This window comes from Loxodonta africana, chromosome X (assembly GCF_030014295.1).
Source record: "Loxodonta africana isolate mLoxAfr1 chromosome X, mLoxAfr1.hap2, whole genome shotgun sequence".
Classification (NCBI taxonomy): domain Eukaryota; kingdom Metazoa; phylum Chordata; class Mammalia; order Proboscidea; family Elephantidae; genus Loxodonta; species Loxodonta africana.
The window spans coordinates 152,082,071-152,100,770 of record NC_087369.1 but is presented as its reverse complement, the minus strand read 5'-3'; the positions used below and the strand labels follow the sequence as shown (position 1 = coordinate 152,100,770).

Sequence of the window (18,700 nt, the reverse complement as noted above, 5' to 3'; positions counted from 1 at the left end):
TCACCAGGCTCTTCTTCCAAGGTGCCTCTGGGTGGGTCTGAACCTCCAATCTTTTAGTTAGTAGTTAAGCGCTTAACCATTTACGCCATCTGGGGACTCTAGGTATATACCCAAAAGGCTTAAAAGCAGGAACACAGATACTTGTGCACCCATGTTCACTGCAGCACGATTCACAATAGCCAAAAGATAGAAACAAAGTGATGTCCATCAAGAGATGAATGGATAAACAAAACGTGGCATATACGTACAACGAAGTGTTGTTTGTACATAAAGAGAAGTGAAGTTCTGATACATGCCACAATATGGATGAACCTTGAAAATATTACACTGCGTGAAAAAAGTCAGTGGCCAAGGGACAAATACTGTATGATTCCGCTTACATGAAATTACGTAGAACAGGAAATGCACAGCAAGCCAAGTTTATTAGTGATTACAGGGGCTGGGGGGAGTGAGGAGTTATTACTTAAGGGGTACTGAGTTTCTGTTCAGGGAGCCGAAAAACATTCGGAAACGGGGAGTGCGGATGGTTGTACAACAGGGGAATATAATGTCACTGGCTTGTCCACTTCAAAATGGTTAAAAAGGTAAATATTTTGTTATAGATGTTTTACCAACAACAACAAAAAAGCACTTGGTATGTAGTAGGAGTTCAACAAATGTTAACAACTATAACAACATTAATTATTAGCTGTATTACCAACAAGGGCAGGTTACTCAGTTAGTGGACCAAATGTTACAATCGCCTATGTCATGACCTCTGTTTCTACTTTGCATGTCTCTCACATACGGAGGGGGTTTTAAGGTTCAGTAAAACCTACCCAAACTCTATCCCAGAAGTTCTTAACCTGGAGTTCGTAGACGGGCTTTGGGGAGGGGATGCATTCATGGACCTCCAGAAATTACTGGCAAAATTCTGAGGTCATTTTTCCGGGGAGAGAGTTCATAACTCTCAGCAGCTTCTCAAAGGGGCCTATGATCCAGAAAACTATGAAGAGCTTCTGCCACAAACCAATCCATGGTGCTCTGGCTAGAAATCTGTTCATTAGAGTTTATCAGCATCCTATTTGAACGTGTGTTAACATAACTTCAAATATTCTGGAGAAGCCCTATCCTCGACTGCTTCAAGAATCTCCTTAAATGACCCGTGGCCTCCATATCCCCCTATTGAGAACCATTGGATTCAAATCAAGTCCTCCTGGCCCACCTTTTTGCCTAGGATTCTGCTATTACGCCTGTTAAGAATCAAGACCCATGTCACTGAACTGTACAAGTAAAAAATATTGAAATGACAAAGGCTTTGTTATATATATTTTTATCACAGTAACTAAAAAAAGCTTTTTAGTGGCAACCTGGGGCTGGGGGATAAGGGAATGGAGAGTTATTGCTTTGGGGGTACTGAGTTTCTATTTGGGGTGATGAAAAACTTTTGGAAACAGCAACTCTAAAGATTAGATAGGAACCTTAGGGGGCAGTGAATTTATGTTAACAGGGGAGGAACAACTCAGAAAACGAGGATGAGAAGAATCACATGACTTGAAGAATGTAATCAATGTCACTGAATGGTACACAGAGAAACTGTTGGATTGATGTATGTTTTACTGTGTATATTCTCAACAACAAGAAAAATAAACTTTTGGAAATGCATAGTCGTGGTGGCTGCACAATACGCAGAATGTAACTAATGTCACCAAGTTATACACTTAAAACGGTTAAAATGACAATTTAAAAAAATAATTTATTTTTGTTGTTGTTGTTGAGAATATACACAGGGGAACATACACCAATTCACCAGTTCCTACATGTACCATTCAGCAACACTGATTACATTCTTCGAGTTGTACAACCATTCTCACCCTCCTTTTCTCAGTTGTTCCTCCCTCATTAACAGAAACTCACTGCCCCCTAAGGTTCCTATCTAATCTTTCGAGTTGCTGTTGTTAATTTAAAATGGCAAGTTTTTATTATACCACAATCAAAAATCGGTAAATAAATAAAAACCTATCAAGACCCAGGTGCCTACCTGCCTTGCACACTAAATTCCCAATGACTCAAAAACCCAAAGCTGCCACCCCAAGCGTTAGGTGGGCAGGAAACTGGGGGGTTAGCCCCGAAACCAAATTGGTTCCAGTCCCACAAAGCTCCAAGCAAATCCTAAGCAGGCTTCCCCAGTGATGCAGGGAATAACCCTACCCAAGACCCTTTCCCTCGCTGGGCCCCAAGTTCTCAAGGCCAGCCGTTGTCTCAGTAAAGGAAAAGGAAGAACAGTTATTCAGGGAAAGGGCCTGGTATTAATTGATTTCCCTCACCAAAACCTTCTTTCACTTTCCAACCTCATCTGGGACATTGGACTCCCTAGCCTCGGGGATCACATCGGTTTCCTCATCCTCCAAGATACAAGTGAACCCCTCCTTGGTCTCCAACACCATATACAGAGAATGGGGCTTTGAAAGGAGGTGACTAGTCATTCTTCACTTTACAAAAGCTTGCCAATAAGTTCAGCTCACAGAGCCATTCAAGCATTCAGTGTAAAACAAGGCTGGTATCTGCTGAAAGAAGGAGAGCACCAGTGTCTCTACCCTGCCCTCAGCCTCATCCCAGCACTCACCTTGGGTCCATGGGAACTCCGGACTATGGGCTTGGGTTGTGGCAGTTGCTGCTCCTCACTTTCCTTCTCTCTGCCACACTTCACGTTCTTGGGTGGCAGCGATTCGGTCATGTCATCTGGCTGCCACTTGTCCTTGCAAGCAAAGACACTGACACCTTCCTGTTTCACTCGCGCCTGCCCAGCCTTGCCCCTAACCTCGGCTTGGCCCCTCTGGGGAGCTGCAGGGAGGCCATCGGCCCGGAAGCAGGTGGCTACATTGAAGACCACATCACCATCCACCTTCTCCGTTTTCACCCGCCCCAGATCCACCTGGCTTCCAAGCTGCGAAAGCTCTGTGCTGGAGCCCCTCTTGCTGCTCGGAACCACATCCAAGATGAGTTCCTTGGGGTGGCTGTCGTGAGGTAGCAAAGGCAGCTCAGGCATCTTGCGCAGGTTCTGTGGGGTGGCCAGGACCAACTCATGGGACATGTAGGTGGCCAGCACTTGGTTCTTGGGCTTCGTGTCTCCGGCCACCTTCAGTCCACAGGCCCCCTGGGGGCCTTCCACCTTAGGAGTGCTGTCAGAGCAGAGGTGGCTCTCCGATTCCTCAGGCCCCTGATTCACTCTTACATCCCCACTGCTAGGCTGAACAGATAGGGCCAGGGTCCCCGTCTGAGGGCTGAGAGTCAGGAGGACAGGATTGACTTGTTCTTCGTAAGGCTTGGCAGCAATCCGGCAAGTTTTGTTCTTTGTGACAGTGTCCTGCTCGGGAGCGAAGGGGGCCCCAGGCCTTGGCTGCCCCTCGGGAAGTCCATGCACAGCTTCACTAGAGCTGAGAGGTGGCACACCAGAAAACTCAGAAACCACGCTGGTGGGCCTGATGGGCACCCCCTGACTGGGGGTCACCTGCCCAGTACTGGAAATGCCAATGGAAAGCAGAGATGGTTGGTGGTACGGTGACCAGCCAACAGGCACGACCTGGGTGCTGGTGGCTTTCCCGTTGACTGGACACCGTGGATAAATATTTGTCTGCCCTGTGGGTTTCCACAAAGAGAGCTCCTTGGTTTGGCACCCCGGCAGCCCAGGGGCAATGCGGGCTGGGGTATAACGTTTGACTGTGCTTGGCTGTCCCTCAGCACCAGCCTGGCTGCCCTTTTTGGAGCAGGGGGCACCAGTGTTCTTAGGCTCTCCTTGATCAATGATGGAGATGGGCTCTTGCTTGGGGAGATGGCGGGGGTCTCGGTTGAGTCCCAGGTTGGGTTCTTTGTTCAGCAGCAGGGAGGCAGGCACTGGGTTGGCCACTCCCACATAGGTGCCAGGAATGGTGCTGATCAGCGCAGTGGAGTTCTTCACCCAGGTGCTCGGGTCCCCGTTCCTTACGATCTCAGGAAAGATGACAAAAGGTGAGGACGTGGAGCCCAGGCATGAGGTGACACTGCTACCAGCAGCCTGGGTTGTGCGCTGAGACCTAGACAGAACTGTGGAGAGGAGGGCCTTGCTGCTGGTATGCACGGGGGTCAACACTGGCATGGGGGGTGTCTTGCGCTGGTTCGGCAATGGAAGCTTCTGGCGGTTGGACTTGGAGGAGAGATCCAGGGGCATCTCGCTGCACTCAGGGGGAGAGACCATCTCTCGCTCCAGCTGTGGAGGTGACTTCAGGGGAGAGAAGGTAACAGAAGTCCCTTCTGTTTGCTGCTCAGCACCACCTGGCATCTTGGCGGGGTGTGGTGGGGCTGAGCTCACGCTGGGGGCTGGCAGCAGAGGCTGTGGAGTTGGAAGCACCTTGGCAGAAGCAGTGGAAAGGGAAGCATCTGCCAAAGGCCCGGGTACCCCATCAGGCGCAGGCTGGGTACTGGTGCTGCTGGACGGGGACGCGCAGGGGAGCCTGTTCACCTCCAGAGACACCAGCTTTGAATCTGAAGTCAGAGGCCGGGCCACAGAGAACGCATATGGGTAAGACCGGAGCTCCGGGGAGGCCAGCACGCCAGGAAGACACCTGTCCTGCAGGTAGGATGGCAGGACAGGGAGTGTAAGAGTGGAGGAGACCCCTAGAGTGGTTGGCAGTGTGGCCACACTGAGTGGCTGCCCACAGCTTGGAGGCGGGATATAAACCAGCGGCTGGCTTGGGGTCAGCACTGTCCCTGGCTGAAAGGACAGGGGGACTTTTTGCATAGCTGGTGCCTGAGCTGCAGGAAAACACACTCGACCCAAACTAAAGGAGGCCGGGATCGGTGCAGAGGTGGGAATGGCAGTTGGTGTGGCAGCCGGCATAGGTGTGGGGGCTGGAGTAAAGATGGGGGCTGGGGTGGGTGCAGGCACTGGTGTAGGGGCAAAGGCAGGGATGAGGGTGGGAGTAGAGGGTGGGCCGGAGGATGGGGTTGGGGTGGGCATCGGCACAGATGGAGGAGCGGGGGCTGCTGGAGGTGTGGATGCTGGCATGGGGGCCAGAACTGGAGTAGGGACAGGAGCCAGGACCAAGGTCGGAGCTGAAGGGGGCACTGGAGCCTGGATCAGAGCCAAGGGAGGAGCTGAAACTGGGACTGAAAGGGGGGTGGGGGCTGGAGCCGAGAGGGGAACTGGGCCCGAGGGGGGAGCAGAAGCTGGCACGGGCACCAAGACCGAGGCTGAAACCGAAAGGGGGTTCGAATCAGAGATAAGTGTGGGCACTGATGGTGGAGCTGGAGCCAGAGCTGGGACTGGTGCTAAGGGAGGGGAAGGCGCTGGAACCGAAGTGGTAACCTGGACAGGAACTAGCCCAGAATGGGGCACTGGGGCAGGGACGGAGAGGGGAACCTGGAATGGATCCGGAACAGACGGAGGAACAGAGGCCGAGCCAGGAGCAGGGGGACAGATGGGGGCCGGCAGTGGGCTGAAGTTAGTGGTAACCAGAGGCAGGCTCCCCTCCACGGGGACTCCAGTTCCCAGAGTTGCCAAAATGAAAGTATTCTTCTCCCCAACACCGTGCCGAGAGTCCAGAGCCTTCCCCCCTGCTGGTGAGCAGTCAACCTGCTTGCTCATTTGGGTGCTTATGGGTGTCCAGGAGCATTCGACCCTGCTGTTGCTGGCCTCGGTACTGTCAGGAAGGGGAAGCTTGAGCCCGTCCCCTGGGCTGCTCAGTGGCACCAAGAGGCCCTCGGCTGCTGCCATATTCCCAGCATAGTCCATTTTTGGCTGGGTGTCGTCAGGCTTTTCTTCAGACTTGTGCCCAAGTTTTTCTGTTGTACTGCCATCTGGGTCTGCCCCCCGGGCGTTGTTGCCACTACCAACCGCTGTGAGCTCCACCTGCAAAGACAGAGCAGTGCACATGTCTTAGCTAGCTCCCTGTGGGTAGGGCAAGTGTCCCCAGATCCCTAAGAGACCATTGCCGATCCTCTGCAACTCAACGAATCAGGTCTCAGGAGAGGCAGAGGGCAGCCAGCCAGTATCTGTCCCACCTACAGCAACACCCCAGAAACACCCTGGCCCTTCCCTCCTACCTTCTTGGGATGGTAGCTCAGCGCCACCCTCTGGCGAGCAGCATGTGGCTGCACATGGCCCCTTACCTTGGAAAAACTGCTGCTGACACAAAACTCCTGAGACCCAAAGCGCTGGCAGTCACCTGTCGTGGACTCCTCATCAGAAAGAGGTGCTCTTCTAGCAGGGGACACAACCAGAGAAGGACATGAGGCCCCGACTGGGCACCACCACCACCTGCTTCTGAATGTCCCCTGCCTGCCTGGGTTCCCCTAGAACCTTCCTGTCTTACTTCCCTCAGTGGCTTTCAGGAAATCACAAATAACGGGTGGGGGGTTCCCAAGTTGTACACCGGGGCCTCCATGCCCAGGTCTGCAAGTCCCTGCGGAGAAGCCTGGTCTAGCTGGACTCCCCTCTTGTGGCCATTTCTACAGTTTTCTAGGGCTCTCACCAGGACTGGGGAGGAAACCCAAGCACCCAGGTCTTCTCTTGGGGCTTATCCATCAAGGTGACCCTCCAGGATGTTCAGGGCACTGTCGTCTTATTTTAAGTCTATCAGAGAAGCTGGCTGAAGGTGCCATATAGGCAATCCTTTTCTACAACAAACCACCACCCTTGCTGTGTTTTATGTCCTAAATCTAAATTGTCACCTGATGGGTGTGTCTAGAGCAGACAACACTTACTGCACATGTCATGATACTGATGCGTGGCCGCCAGGCTGCTGGGTGCTGTCAATAATTTTAAGGGTGTCCCTTCCTTCCCTGCAGTGTACATGTCCCCCTCTTAGCATGCCACCCAGCTCCAGGCCAGTGTCTTCTCTCCCACCCTTGAACCCTTGCCTAAGTTCCATCTCCTCCCATCCCCACAGCCTCCCAGCACCACCAAAGGAAAACCCTCAAGGCCACAGACTCCAAGTCCAGGTTAGTGCACCCCAGAGGGAAGGGCTCGTGGCCAGAGAGCTGGGTCCCAAAGGAAAAAGCATCATCCGTACTCCCACCTGCTCACAAAGTGTTCTCCAAATTTCAATTAAGAATCTGAGACAACAGTACAGTCCTGACCACAAAAGGCTGTTGGGTCAGACGAGGAGGGTGATGTTGAAAAGAGGACCCACGCTCATGGGAAGTTGAGTGTTTTAAAGTTCTAAGCACAGCAAGAATGTACTGTCCTCTGCCCTAGGGAAGATGGGGCAGGAACGATGGCTTGAGTGGCCTGAGTGGGAGGTCTGGGTTAAAGAAGAAAGCCCTAACATAAGCTGCAGCACATTTCCTAGGTGGGCAAAGCACTGGAATGTTCCGCATCTTTGGGGAAAAGGCCTGCACTTGGGTTTGCCTCCCTTCTCTGGAGCAACAGTCCTTGAAGAAGTCAGCTCCCGTCTCACCAGCCACCCTAGCCAAAGGGCAGTCAGGGCGCCCAGAGCCAAGCCCAACGAGAAAAAGGAGAGCACTGCTAACTCACTCCCACCCATGGAACCAGGGTACCATCATGGGCTCCAAAACTGTACCTAGGGCAAGAGAAGCAAAAAAGGTAAGGGAGGTGCCACTGTGGGCCTCGCCCCATCTTTTCAGGGCTCCAGAAGAGGCTAACCGAGTGGGGAGGCTCAGCCCCTTTAAAAAGCAGCCAGAACAGCAGAAGTGGGAGGGTTCCACTGCTAGCCATGACTGCTGGTGACAAACAACAGAAATGATCTTGAGAAGAGGGGAGGATGCAGTCAGGGGGATCTCGAGGAAGAAGAGAAAGGGAGGGCCTGAGGGAAAAGGAAGAAATACTTTCACATCAACTCCTGAGAGACCAGAAAAGCTAGACCTATACCCAGCCTTGGGCCAGGGGGTAAGCCTGTTCTGACTAGACTTACCAGGGATGGTTTTGGAGGGGAAGACAGAGCGAAGGGAAACAAGCAGCAGCCCCCACCCCCACCCCTTCGCTGACCCCACAGGGGGGACCACCTAGGGAAGGTGCTATTTCTTTACTTTTTTTCCCCTCTTGACTACAGAAAGGGGAGCTAGCTGCAGACTTGAGTCCTCTTGCTCACTCCCACTCGCATGAAATCACACTTGAAAGCAGAAACTCTGCCCTCTAGGCAGCCACTAGAGGCACACCAAGCTGGCCAAAGGAACTGCGGAGGTAGCAGCAGTCCTGGTGACTCCGGTCATACCCATGCCCGAGTGCCAGCCCCCGAGGCTCTGAGAAGATGTTGTGCAGCCACATTTCAAATCCGCTGAGGAGAGGGGTGTGCAAAGCTGAGCAAACGTTCAACTGCTCGCTTGAGAGAAGTGTCTGGGATGCGAATAGTTCACAGGGAGGGCTGGGGGGGCTGGGTCAGCAAGGCAAGGTTATGAGGGTGCGGTGGGGAATGGGGAGGAGGAGGGGGCAGGGGTCAAAACAGGTTTCAAACAGGTCTGAAAATCAATCCTGCTGCTTCTTCCCACCAGAGATGACCCTGGGCTGTTAAGCTCAAGACTCTGTTGAACTCAAACCAGAAACGGCCACAACCTTTCAGGGCTGTAGGTCTAATTATTAAGGGACAGCACTGGTATCAAGCTGGACCTCTTTCAGTTCCTGTTGGGCCCTGACTACAGGGGTCACAGAAATACACAACCCAGCACATACCAGACTCCTTACCTTCATCCCAGCCAGAGCCCTCCCCAAACCCATCAGCCCCCCTTACCATCCAAGGGAATTACCAAACATCACCTCCAACTCCTACTCATCCCTGCAGACCCTACTCAAATGTCACTGCCTCTGGGAAGCCTTCCCTTATTTCCCCAGAAAGTTTGTCATTCTTGCCTCTAGACTCCCACAGGACCTGTACGTGCCACTCTTACAGCACTCACCACCAACCTACCTCATGTGACTGTTGGTTTGCCCTTGTTATGGTTAATAAATCTTGGCAGAATATTTGCAGAATGAAGGACTGAGTTAACACTAGGAAGGAAGCAAACAAACCAGAAAACAGATTTCGCTGGGGGCTTGACTAGAGCCAGCTGCCTGGGGCCAGCAGAAGCCCCCTGCTCCCTGTGCTTGCCACCCCATAGGGCGAAGCTAGACAGGTTTACAACAGAACTTGAAGAAGTAAACCCCAGGTACAGCTTTAGACCCGAAATCTCTACATTCTACAAGTTGTCAAATGCTGAGGAAGACGGTTTTTAAACAAGGTGAGATCACATTTTGGAAATCAGCTGTAGTGCGGCCTAGGCTGGGGTGGGAAGGCGACAATAACGGGTGGATGAGATCAGAAGTGACAATGCTTAAAAGGTCACCTTAACCACCAGGCATATTTGGTAATTTAGCATCTCAAGAAAGGTCCTGAAAGAGAGAAAATCAGATTGTGGGTCCACTTCCTGCTCCTGTCTTTGCAGGGATTTATAATGAATAGAAGGAGCCCTGGTGGCACAACAGTTAAGTGCTCGGCACCTAACTGAAAGGCTGGCGATTCAAACCCACCCAACAGCTCTGGGGGAGAAAGACCTGGTGGCAATCTGCTCCCATAAAGATTACAACCTAGAAAACCCTATGGGGTTGTTCTACTCTGTCACATGGGGTCACTATGAGTCAGAATCAACTCAGTGACACACTATAATGAATGGTGAACCAAGGTAACTTGTCTGTTGTCTTTTTGAAGGCTACAGTCCAGATCTTTGCATCAAAGACTCAAATACTTATAATTAGATCAACATAGCCTACCAATGAATACTTACACAAATCAATACCACTTCCCTTCCTTCCCCCAGATCATCTCTTAGTAATCATCGCAGGATAGTCCTCATATGCAAAGGAAGATACCTTTCTTACTCAGTATTGGAGAAGAATTTTGTCTTATTTCCTTGTGTGTGACTTGTACATTCTAAAATTAAACTCCTTTTAAGTCCATCTCTAACTTGTTATTCAGTACAGAGAATTAAGACATCAGGCACTAATGACTTAAAGAAATAAAAAGGTCTGTTCTCCTTAACCCTAACCTCAGACAAGTACGCACTTCTCCTGTTAGGAACAGAACAAGAGAGTAGATAAACGCAAACACACCATTCCTTTTCCCTTCAAAATTACCAATACTCTCCCACACATGCGCACATACACACGCGCGCGCACGCGCTTCTGAGATTTACCCAAGAAAACGCCAGATCTTAAATCCCAGGAAAAGCCATATACTCTGTGTTCTAGATGATTTATCTGATGCATTTGGATGGGAACGATCAATGGATTGAAACAACAGCTAAACACCAGCAAGCATGGGGGAGCCATGCCTTCTCTAAAAATGGGAGAGGCGTTGCAACCATCACACAGCTCTTTGGCCAAGGGTTATGGAAATAAAAAATAAAATAAAAAATAAAATCAGTTGAGTGCCTCTGGTATGGGGCTTGGTCAGGAAATGGCATATCTGGGTCAACTAAGTATTTTAGTGAATGAAAAAGTAGAAACACACACACTGATTGGGCAGGCATCACCAACTCTCAACTTTGTATTAAAACTCAGGTTAAACCATTTTATCTTCCTTTGATACTCCACAAGGATTTGCCAAATAATTGTGTGCTGTTAGCCTTGTGAAGCAGGAAAGCACTGACACCAGAATGCTCACTAACAGTTTCCAGTAGAAAACTGCCTTTCTTCCAGGCTTAGATCAAAGGCCACAAATACACATATCCTTGAACACTGACATTTTTGTTTAGTTGTTTTGTTTTTTAATATCCTTGAACACTGAAATTTTTTTGTGTTTTTTAAATTAATACAATAATTTATTCATTAGTTTACATCCTTCTTTTTTTTTTTGCTTACTAAGTCTTTGAAATTCAGTGTGTACTTCATGGCACATCTCAGACAAGATCCATTTCGAGTGCTCACCAGTCACCTGTGGCTAGAACATCAAATTTTGATGCAGCAATTAAAAACTGCGATTGCCTGAACTTCCCCTGGCAGCTTTTAACGAGTGGACAAATACTAGGGGGAAAAAGGTCATCTGTTGGTCTCCTCCCCTTCCTCTGAGCAGGGGCAGCATGGCAGAGCAGGCCACTCACAAGGTCCCATCTCAGGACAACTGGAAACCACCAACAGTCTTCTTCCCAGGGCCCCTTCACGGGCCCTGCTGTGACCAGCCCTCTGGTGACTAGGCACTGCTCACTGGAAGCCACAAACAGCCGCCTTCCCAGCCTCCTCACCTCTCCTCGTTGATGCCACACATGCGAATCCGGTCAGAACTGGTCCAGTTGTGCACGCCACTGTAGAGTGGTGCCGTAGAGATCATGACAGCCACTCACGCCAGATAGGACCTCTGTGGCCACTCCCCCTGGGGAAAAAGAATCCGAACAAATCAGAACTCATAACATGGACCACTGTGCTAACCACCTTTCAAAGAGAAACTAGTTTCAATAAAAGGAATTATAGCATCAAAATGTTAAAGCAGTCTCTCTAACAAGCCAGCCTGCGATGGAAAAATATGGTCCAAATGGGGATGAGGGAACTCCAGCTTTCCAGGAATCCGTAAGTTTCAGGATGGAGACGAGGCCACTGTTAATGACCTAGAGTAACTTTTAAATTATCTTAAAGACAGATATGCTTGAGTGTTCAAGGAAACTCAATCTATCTCAGATAAATGAGGTATTTCTCTACACACATTTAACCTAACCAACTACAACGAGGGGATCATTCCCACACATGAACAGCGTATTGAAAGACTGCTGGGGAGCTTTCTCTTGTCTGCTCTCTAATCCCTCAGTACTCAAGTACGGGAGTGACGTAGCCAAATTAAGCTCTCTAGAGGAAGCGCACACTTTCTTGATAAGCCCTTCAAAAATACTCTGTTCTGATTTCAAGTTGGACATCATGGACTGTATCTAACCTGGTTTTAAGCTCCCTGCAAATCAGATTCAATCCTCCTTGTACTCCGGCCACAAACAAGCAAACAAACAAAAGATGGCTCATCAGGAACCACAGATGTCTGTCCTTGTCCTTTCCTATTAGTCTGTCACCCCATGCCCTATCACCCCCCTCACCAGCCAATGCCCAGCTCTCGCTGTCAATGACCACTGCACAGCCAGGTCACTTTCTAGAGAAAATGAGGCACCAAGAAAAAAAAAAAGTTTATCCAATGAGCTTGACTTGAGATCCTTTAATGCCTTAGTTAATTTATTAGCTGAAATCCTTATTCATCAGAGCTCTGCTGAAAAGGGCTATAAGTTGATCAGAATTTTATGCTGTTCTCCACTTGCCAGAGAAAAAACAAACCACAGTAAAATAATCACATCAAGGATTTGTTCCATTTACCTTACGTATAATTTTCAGAGACTGTCCATATTTATCACGATATCACTTATTCATTCAACAAATATTAAGCTCCTACTATGTGCCAGCATTGTTCTAAGCACTGTTATTGCTGAGTGCCATCAATCTGATTTTCGAGTCATAGCAACCCAATGTGACAGACTAGAACTGCCCCATGAGATTTCTAGGCTGTAATCTTCACAGGAACAGACTACCAGGTCTTTCTCCCATGGAGCCACTGGGTAGGTTCAAACTGCTAATCTTTTAGTTAGCAGCCAAGAGCTTAACTGTTGTGCCACCAGGGCTCCTTGTTCTAAGAGCTAGGGGTTCAACAATTAACGAAATAGACCCAAAGTCCCTGCCTTCATGGACCTAACTTTCTAGTGGGAGGAGACAGACAATAAGCACGTTAAGTAACCTGATGTTATAGTATGTTACAAGGTGGTATAACACAAGCTAAGGAATGGTCTAGGAGGGGGGCTTGTTGTTGTTAGCTGCCGCTGAGTCCACCCTGACTCATGGCGACCCCAAGCACAACGGAATGAAACGCTGCTCAGTCTTGCACTGTTCTCACAACTGGTTCCAGAATGGACTGTTGTGACCCACGAGGTTTTCACTGGCTGATTTCCAGAAGTAGATCACCAGGTTTTCTTCCTAGTCTATCTCAGTCTGGAAGCTCCGCTGAAAGCTGTCCAGCATCACAGCAACATGCAAGCCTCCGCTGACAGATGGGTGGTGGCCCCACGTGAGATGCATTGGCCGGGAATCAAACCTGGACCCCCCATTCTAGGGGTGGTTGAAATAGGGTGATCAGGGTAGGCCTTACTGACAAAGTGACATTTAAACAACCTGAAAGACGTGAAGTAATAAGCCATTGCTGCTCTCTGGGAGAAGAGTACTCCAAGCAGAGGGAGCAACTACCTGCCATGATCAAGGAAGAGCCAGGAGGCAAGTGTGGCTGGCACAAAGGAAGAGAGGTGGTAAGAAACTAGAGCAGAGAAGTACTGACCCATTCTCTTCTTGGCCCTCATCCTACTCACCATCTCTGCAGCATGGGATACTGCTACCCTCTCACTTTTTTTCATCATCTGGTCTCCTCTCTTTTATTTCCTGACCTCGTGCCTGCTGGCATGGCTGGGGCTCTTCTCTGCAGTCACCTTCACTGGCCAATCTCTCTCTGGCCACCCCAAAAACCTGGCCATGCACTGAGGTCTGCTCCTCACGTTGCTCTCTGTCTCTCTTCACCTCTGCCACTCTCTCCCATCCCTTTCAATTTTCTTCCTACCTTCATCCTTCCCTCACAATCTTTCTTTTTTGTTGCTGTTGTTGAGAACATATGCAGCAGAACAGACACCAATTCAACAGTTTCTGCACGTACCATTCAGTGACGTTGATTACATTCTTCATGCTGTGCAACCATTCTCGCCATCCTTTCCCCAATTGTTCCTCCCCATTAACATAAACTCACTGCCCCCCAACTCCAAACTTCCCATCTAAGATTTCAAGTTGCTGTTGTCATTTTGATTCTATATGCACCTCCTGTATGAGTCAGAATTGACTGGATGGCAACAGGTCAATCTCTTTATTTCTCCTCCTACTTCTGGGCCTATTTTCCGCCTCACTACCTTCCTCTTCCCCTGACTTTTATCCTAGCCATCTCTCTTCCCCATTCTCTTCTCCCTCTATAGTTCTCTCTGCACAGTCCCCTCTCCCCTAACTTTCTCCCCCCGATGTCTCTCTTCTTCCCTGCCCTCCCCTCCCCCCTTTATCTTGTCTTCCCCATTCCTCCCAATCTCCCCCTTCAGGCTCTCTCTTCTCCTCCTTTTCCTTCCCTTTCTTCCACCTTTCCTTCCTCTTCCTTTTCTGCCTCCCTCTGTATTTCTGTCTCCTTCTGTCTCTTTCCCTCCTTTGTCTCTCTCTCTACTCTCCCTGGCTCTCTCCCACCCCCATCTCTCTGTGTCTGTCTGCCTGCCTTGCCCCTCTCTTTCAGCTCAGGAGCTCCCACAGTTTCACCTCTCCCCTTCATGTGCTCAAGACTCCCAAGTTTGTATCTTTAGCTCTGACCTCTCTCCTTAGGCCCAGACCAGAATTTCTAGCTGCCAGCCACTCACTGATCATCCGTTCCCATAAACCTGCTCCCCAGCCCCAGCCCCAGCCCCAGCCCCAGCCCCAGCCCCAGCCCCTGCCCCAGCCCCAGCCCCAGCCCCTGCCCCAGCCCCAGCCCCAGCCCCAGCCCCAGCCCCAGCCCCAGCCCCAGCCCCAGCCCCAGCCCCAGCCCCAGCCCCAGCCCCAGCCCCAGCCCCAGCGTGTTTCCTATCTTAGTTAACAACACCACTATCCCCTAGCCTGGAAATTTCTGCATTGTCTTCAGCTCCTCTCCACCACTGCCCACAGCCAACCAGGAGTAAAGCCTGAAAATGCCATCTCCATCCTCTCCTTGTACCCCTCTCCCAGTACCCCATGCAGGCCCTCATAATTTCTCACCCAGAATATTACAATAACCTCTTAACTGGTCTCTCTGCCTCTAATCTCTTGATTCTACAACCGATTCATCTTCTAAAGCACCAGTTTGATCACATCACCCCCTCCAGCCTCAAAAGCTTTCAATAGCTTTCCTCTGCCTTCACCATCAAGGCCACATTTCTCAGCACAGCATTCAGGTCCTCTATGACCTGGCCTCAAACCTCCTGCCTAGCCTCTTCTTCCACCACATCCTGTTGTTTCCCTACCGTCCCTGACTCTTCCCTAAACAGAGTATCCTGGTTCAGGACTCTACTGTTTCTTCATCCTGAAACAGCCTCTCCCATGCCCCTCTTCCTCTCTGTGTCATCCCTCAAGGCCTAGTTTAAATGTGACCATGTCATCTCCCCAGCCCCAGTCCCCATCAAAGTTAACCCCTCCCTTTCTGCTTCTTCTCAAACACTTGATTGATGCCTCTATCATAGCACTGATTCTTATTCTCCTCTGCAGCGTGGCTAGTCGGTGGCTAGTTGGTGGCACGGCATGTCTGTCTCCTCTCCTAGACAGTTAGTTACTTAAAGTAAGAGATGCTATCTTCTTTGTCCCTGGTTCCTCCACACTCAGTAAATCCCTGTTATGTGGAACTGAATTCTAGATGAGAATTGAGGTGACGACCCTGAGAGATCACAAGAAGGGGGAAAAAAGTGTCCACCATGCTAAATTACTGCAGAAATACATTTTGTACTTCAGTGAAAAAACTATGCAATGCCTATAGCGCACCCACCCTGGTTGTCTGATGCAAGCCCAGTTCATTGTCTTTGAGCTACTTTGCACCTCTATAAATTGCAGGTAACTGATGGATATGCAAACTCTTGTCTGGTAGAGTTTGGATTGACTTCCCTCCCCACTGTGGAAAAACCAGTTTTGCCTCCATTTGCAATTCAATTCCTTTACTCCATAAAAATTTGTGCCTTTTGACTTCTTTTTCTTTCAACCAGTTATAACATCTGTCTGGTTCCCTCCCTGGTTGATTAATGAGTAAAATAAAATCCTTAACACATGTTCACTTTATATCTGCATGAGAGTCATGATTTTACCTTTTTCCGAAACTTTTAACATTACTAAGACAGTTACCGTGTTTAACACACACTACTAGAAAGATTTTCAACAAGGGGTAGGACAAATGGATTGTCTGGTTCACATTAGTTCAACAGGACCACATTTCCTGAACGTCCTAGTTCATCAGGTTTTGACTGTTTTTTAGGATATTTTAGAACATTCCAGTTTAAGAAACAACAACTTAGCCTGTCAGCTAAGACATCAGGTACTTTTTTCATCTTTTCTCTCTATGAAGCACTAGAGAAGTCAGGCAAAAGAAAGGTCTGTTCTTGCCATAAGATTATTTCAACATGAAGCATGGAGTTTTAAAAAGTCGCTACCTGAATATTTGTAAGAAACAGACCTAAATCAGGGACCATGGCTTTTTTCACTCTCAGGTTTCTGTTCTGTCTAGAAGGGAGTAGTAGTTGTTTTTAGGGCCTGGGACAGAAATCAGAGAAGGAATCTTGGCATTTAGGAACAGAACAACATAGGATGTCATCACCTACATAAACTTACAGACCAAAAAAGGAAAGAAAAAGAAACCAAATAAACACTAAAATAATTACCATACAATACACATTTCCTAGAGAGTAAAATTAATGTTAAACCAAAAAACCAAGCCCACTGCTGTCAAGTCGATACCGACTCATAGCAACCCTATAGGATAGAGTAGAACTGCCCCATAGGGTTTCCAAGGAGTGCCTGGCAGATTCAAACTGCTGATCGCTTGGTTAGCAGCCATAGTACTTAACCACTATGCCACCAGGGTTTCCAAAAATTAATGTTAGCGACTTCCATTTTCATAAGATCCTGAAGATAGAAGCATCTGCTTAAATCTTTGCCTCCCAATCTTAATATTATGATTTCATTAGGGCTGCATTCCTTCCTATTTGAAGCCCACTGTTGCTAATTAGCAGTAGACTTTGTAGAGGATGCGGGAGAGCCCTGGGCTAAGTGATCTACGCAAGAGGGCAAGGTGGGTCCTCCCAGACCAGACAGTAAGCAAAAGGAACTTCTCAAGAGGCACTAACGAACAGGTTCCCAATGGTGTCAATGCCCACAGAGGAAGGTAAGGGGGCAAGATGGTCAACATAAACCAGTGTTTCTCAAGCCAGAATCACAGAGAAGCTTGTTCAAAATATAGATTCCTAGGTCCCAGCGGCAGAGATTCTCATTCAGTAGGCCTAGAATTTTGTTTTATTGTATCATGTCCAATCAAATTTAGTAACCACTTTCCAGGAGAGGTGAGCAAAGGAAAAACCTTACTGCTTGGTGCATTCCACCGGTGTACGCACTTGTGTACGGGCTTGCTTTTGCCAGCAGCACAAAGCTCACGTGTGTTCATAATCTCTCTATCTCTCTGTTTCTCCGATGGGAATGTTCAGATCAAAGGCAGAGAAGTTCCCAAAAGGAACTTGGAAGAAACCTGGTAATCCCAAGTGACCCAGGAAGTGCAAGCACAAGGATATGAAATACCTCAAAGGATTTTCCCAGATGTCACAACCATGTAATTGTTAAGAAATGAACAGCTGCATGGGCTAAGACTCAAATGCTGGCCACCGCTTGGAAAGCGGTGGGACCCCTGTGAGCTATCCCCACCTTGGGGGAGCAGAGCTCCAAATACACATCCAACTCATGACAGGGACAAAGAAGGGGGCACATGCTCTATCAGCCCAAAATGATGAGCGTGGCTGGAAAAGAACTCAGTAAAGACGACCCTTTTTGATCCAGAAGGCACGTGCACATGGAACCAGAAGGACAACCAAGATTCAGGGAGATTAATTCAACAAGCAGGCAGTTGTACGCGGGCAGCAGAGAGTAGATATCCAGACATAATCACCACACTACGGAATAGGGGAAGCTGAAAATAAAATAGACTAATAGGAGAGCAATAACTAAAAAATGGTGAAAATAGCAGCTAAGCTGAGGGTGAGTGGGTAGTGGAGGAGAAACCATAATGAAGCAGAGATCTTTAAAAAAAAAATCCAAAAAGGAACAAAAATTTAGAAGACAAGGGCAGGTATGAAAAGCATAAAAGAGAAGCCCATGGCATAGAACAACCAAAAGGGGAAAAAAATGAAATAGGGGAACCTGAAATATTTCACCATCATGGGCCAAACTGAAACACTTGTGGGGAAGCACTGAAGACAGACATTTTAGGAAAGTTTAGAGAGAATATGTTATCAAAACGGGAAGAGCAATGCCAAATTAGAGCCCAAGTCAGGATAAGGGGGAGTCGGTAATAGAGGATGGGCAGAACTAAAATCTCAAGGAAGATTTTACGGATGGGGTATAATTCGTTTTGTTTTGAAATGTAGGTGCCAAAACAAGCAGATTTCACAACAATTACTAGCAAAAGCATAGTTGTCATGCATATGAGGAAGAGAAGGACAGTAAAAAAGGTAACAGAGCATCCATCTGACAAATAACTTCGACTGAGGTAGACGCGGCTTAAAAAGTTTTTTAACCTTGAAAATAACCAGACAGGGCATTTGTTCAGCTGACAAGTTCCCCAGAATCATGTAGCTTCCTCTGAGGCCAAAAGACCCCTTACAGACAGAACCATCGGAGATGACAATGTATGGAACACAACTAGGCCCTCTACACATAGCATGAAGCCTGCCCATTGTTTCTTGGTTGGATTCTACCATCAAGACAGCAAATTAGGAACCCAAGATTAAGAAGGTCTCAGTTAAAGTAAATCTGGTAGTACTCCCCCAGGCTTCTTTTGATTCATACTGCCTGGTGACCTGGAAGCAATTATGACTTAAAAAAGGAAAGAGCTGGAAAATATTCATCTTGAAGCCTGGCCCTGAATCTGTCCTCAGGAGGATAGGCGAGGCCAGTAGT

General features: G+C 48.6%; 1 protein-coding gene across 8 annotated transcripts in view; it reads right to left on the bottom strand.

Annotated features, from left to right (window-relative positions):
- BCORL1 (BCL6 corepressor like 1) overlaps positions 1-18,700 on the bottom strand; it is a 70,262-nt gene that overhangs the window by 39,325 nt on the left and 12,237 nt on the right. For 7 of the 8 annotated variants that reach the window (XM_023553833.2, XM_023553832.2, XM_064277572.1 and 4 more), the window contains 3 exons: positions 11,188-11,315; positions 6,127-6,217; positions 2,606-5,866 (listed from right to left, as the gene is read on the bottom strand). In XM_023553833.2, the coding sequence (XP_023409601.1) occupies positions 2,606-5,866; positions 6,127-6,217; positions 11,188-11,273 (3,438 nt within the window). In that variant the 5' untranslated portion in view covers positions 11,274-11,315. Of the gene's footprint in view, positions 1-2,605; positions 5,867-6,126; positions 6,218-8,879; positions 8,960-11,187; positions 11,316-18,700 lie in introns of those variants that run through there. The other variant, XM_023553837.2, reaches the window with a different exon arrangement.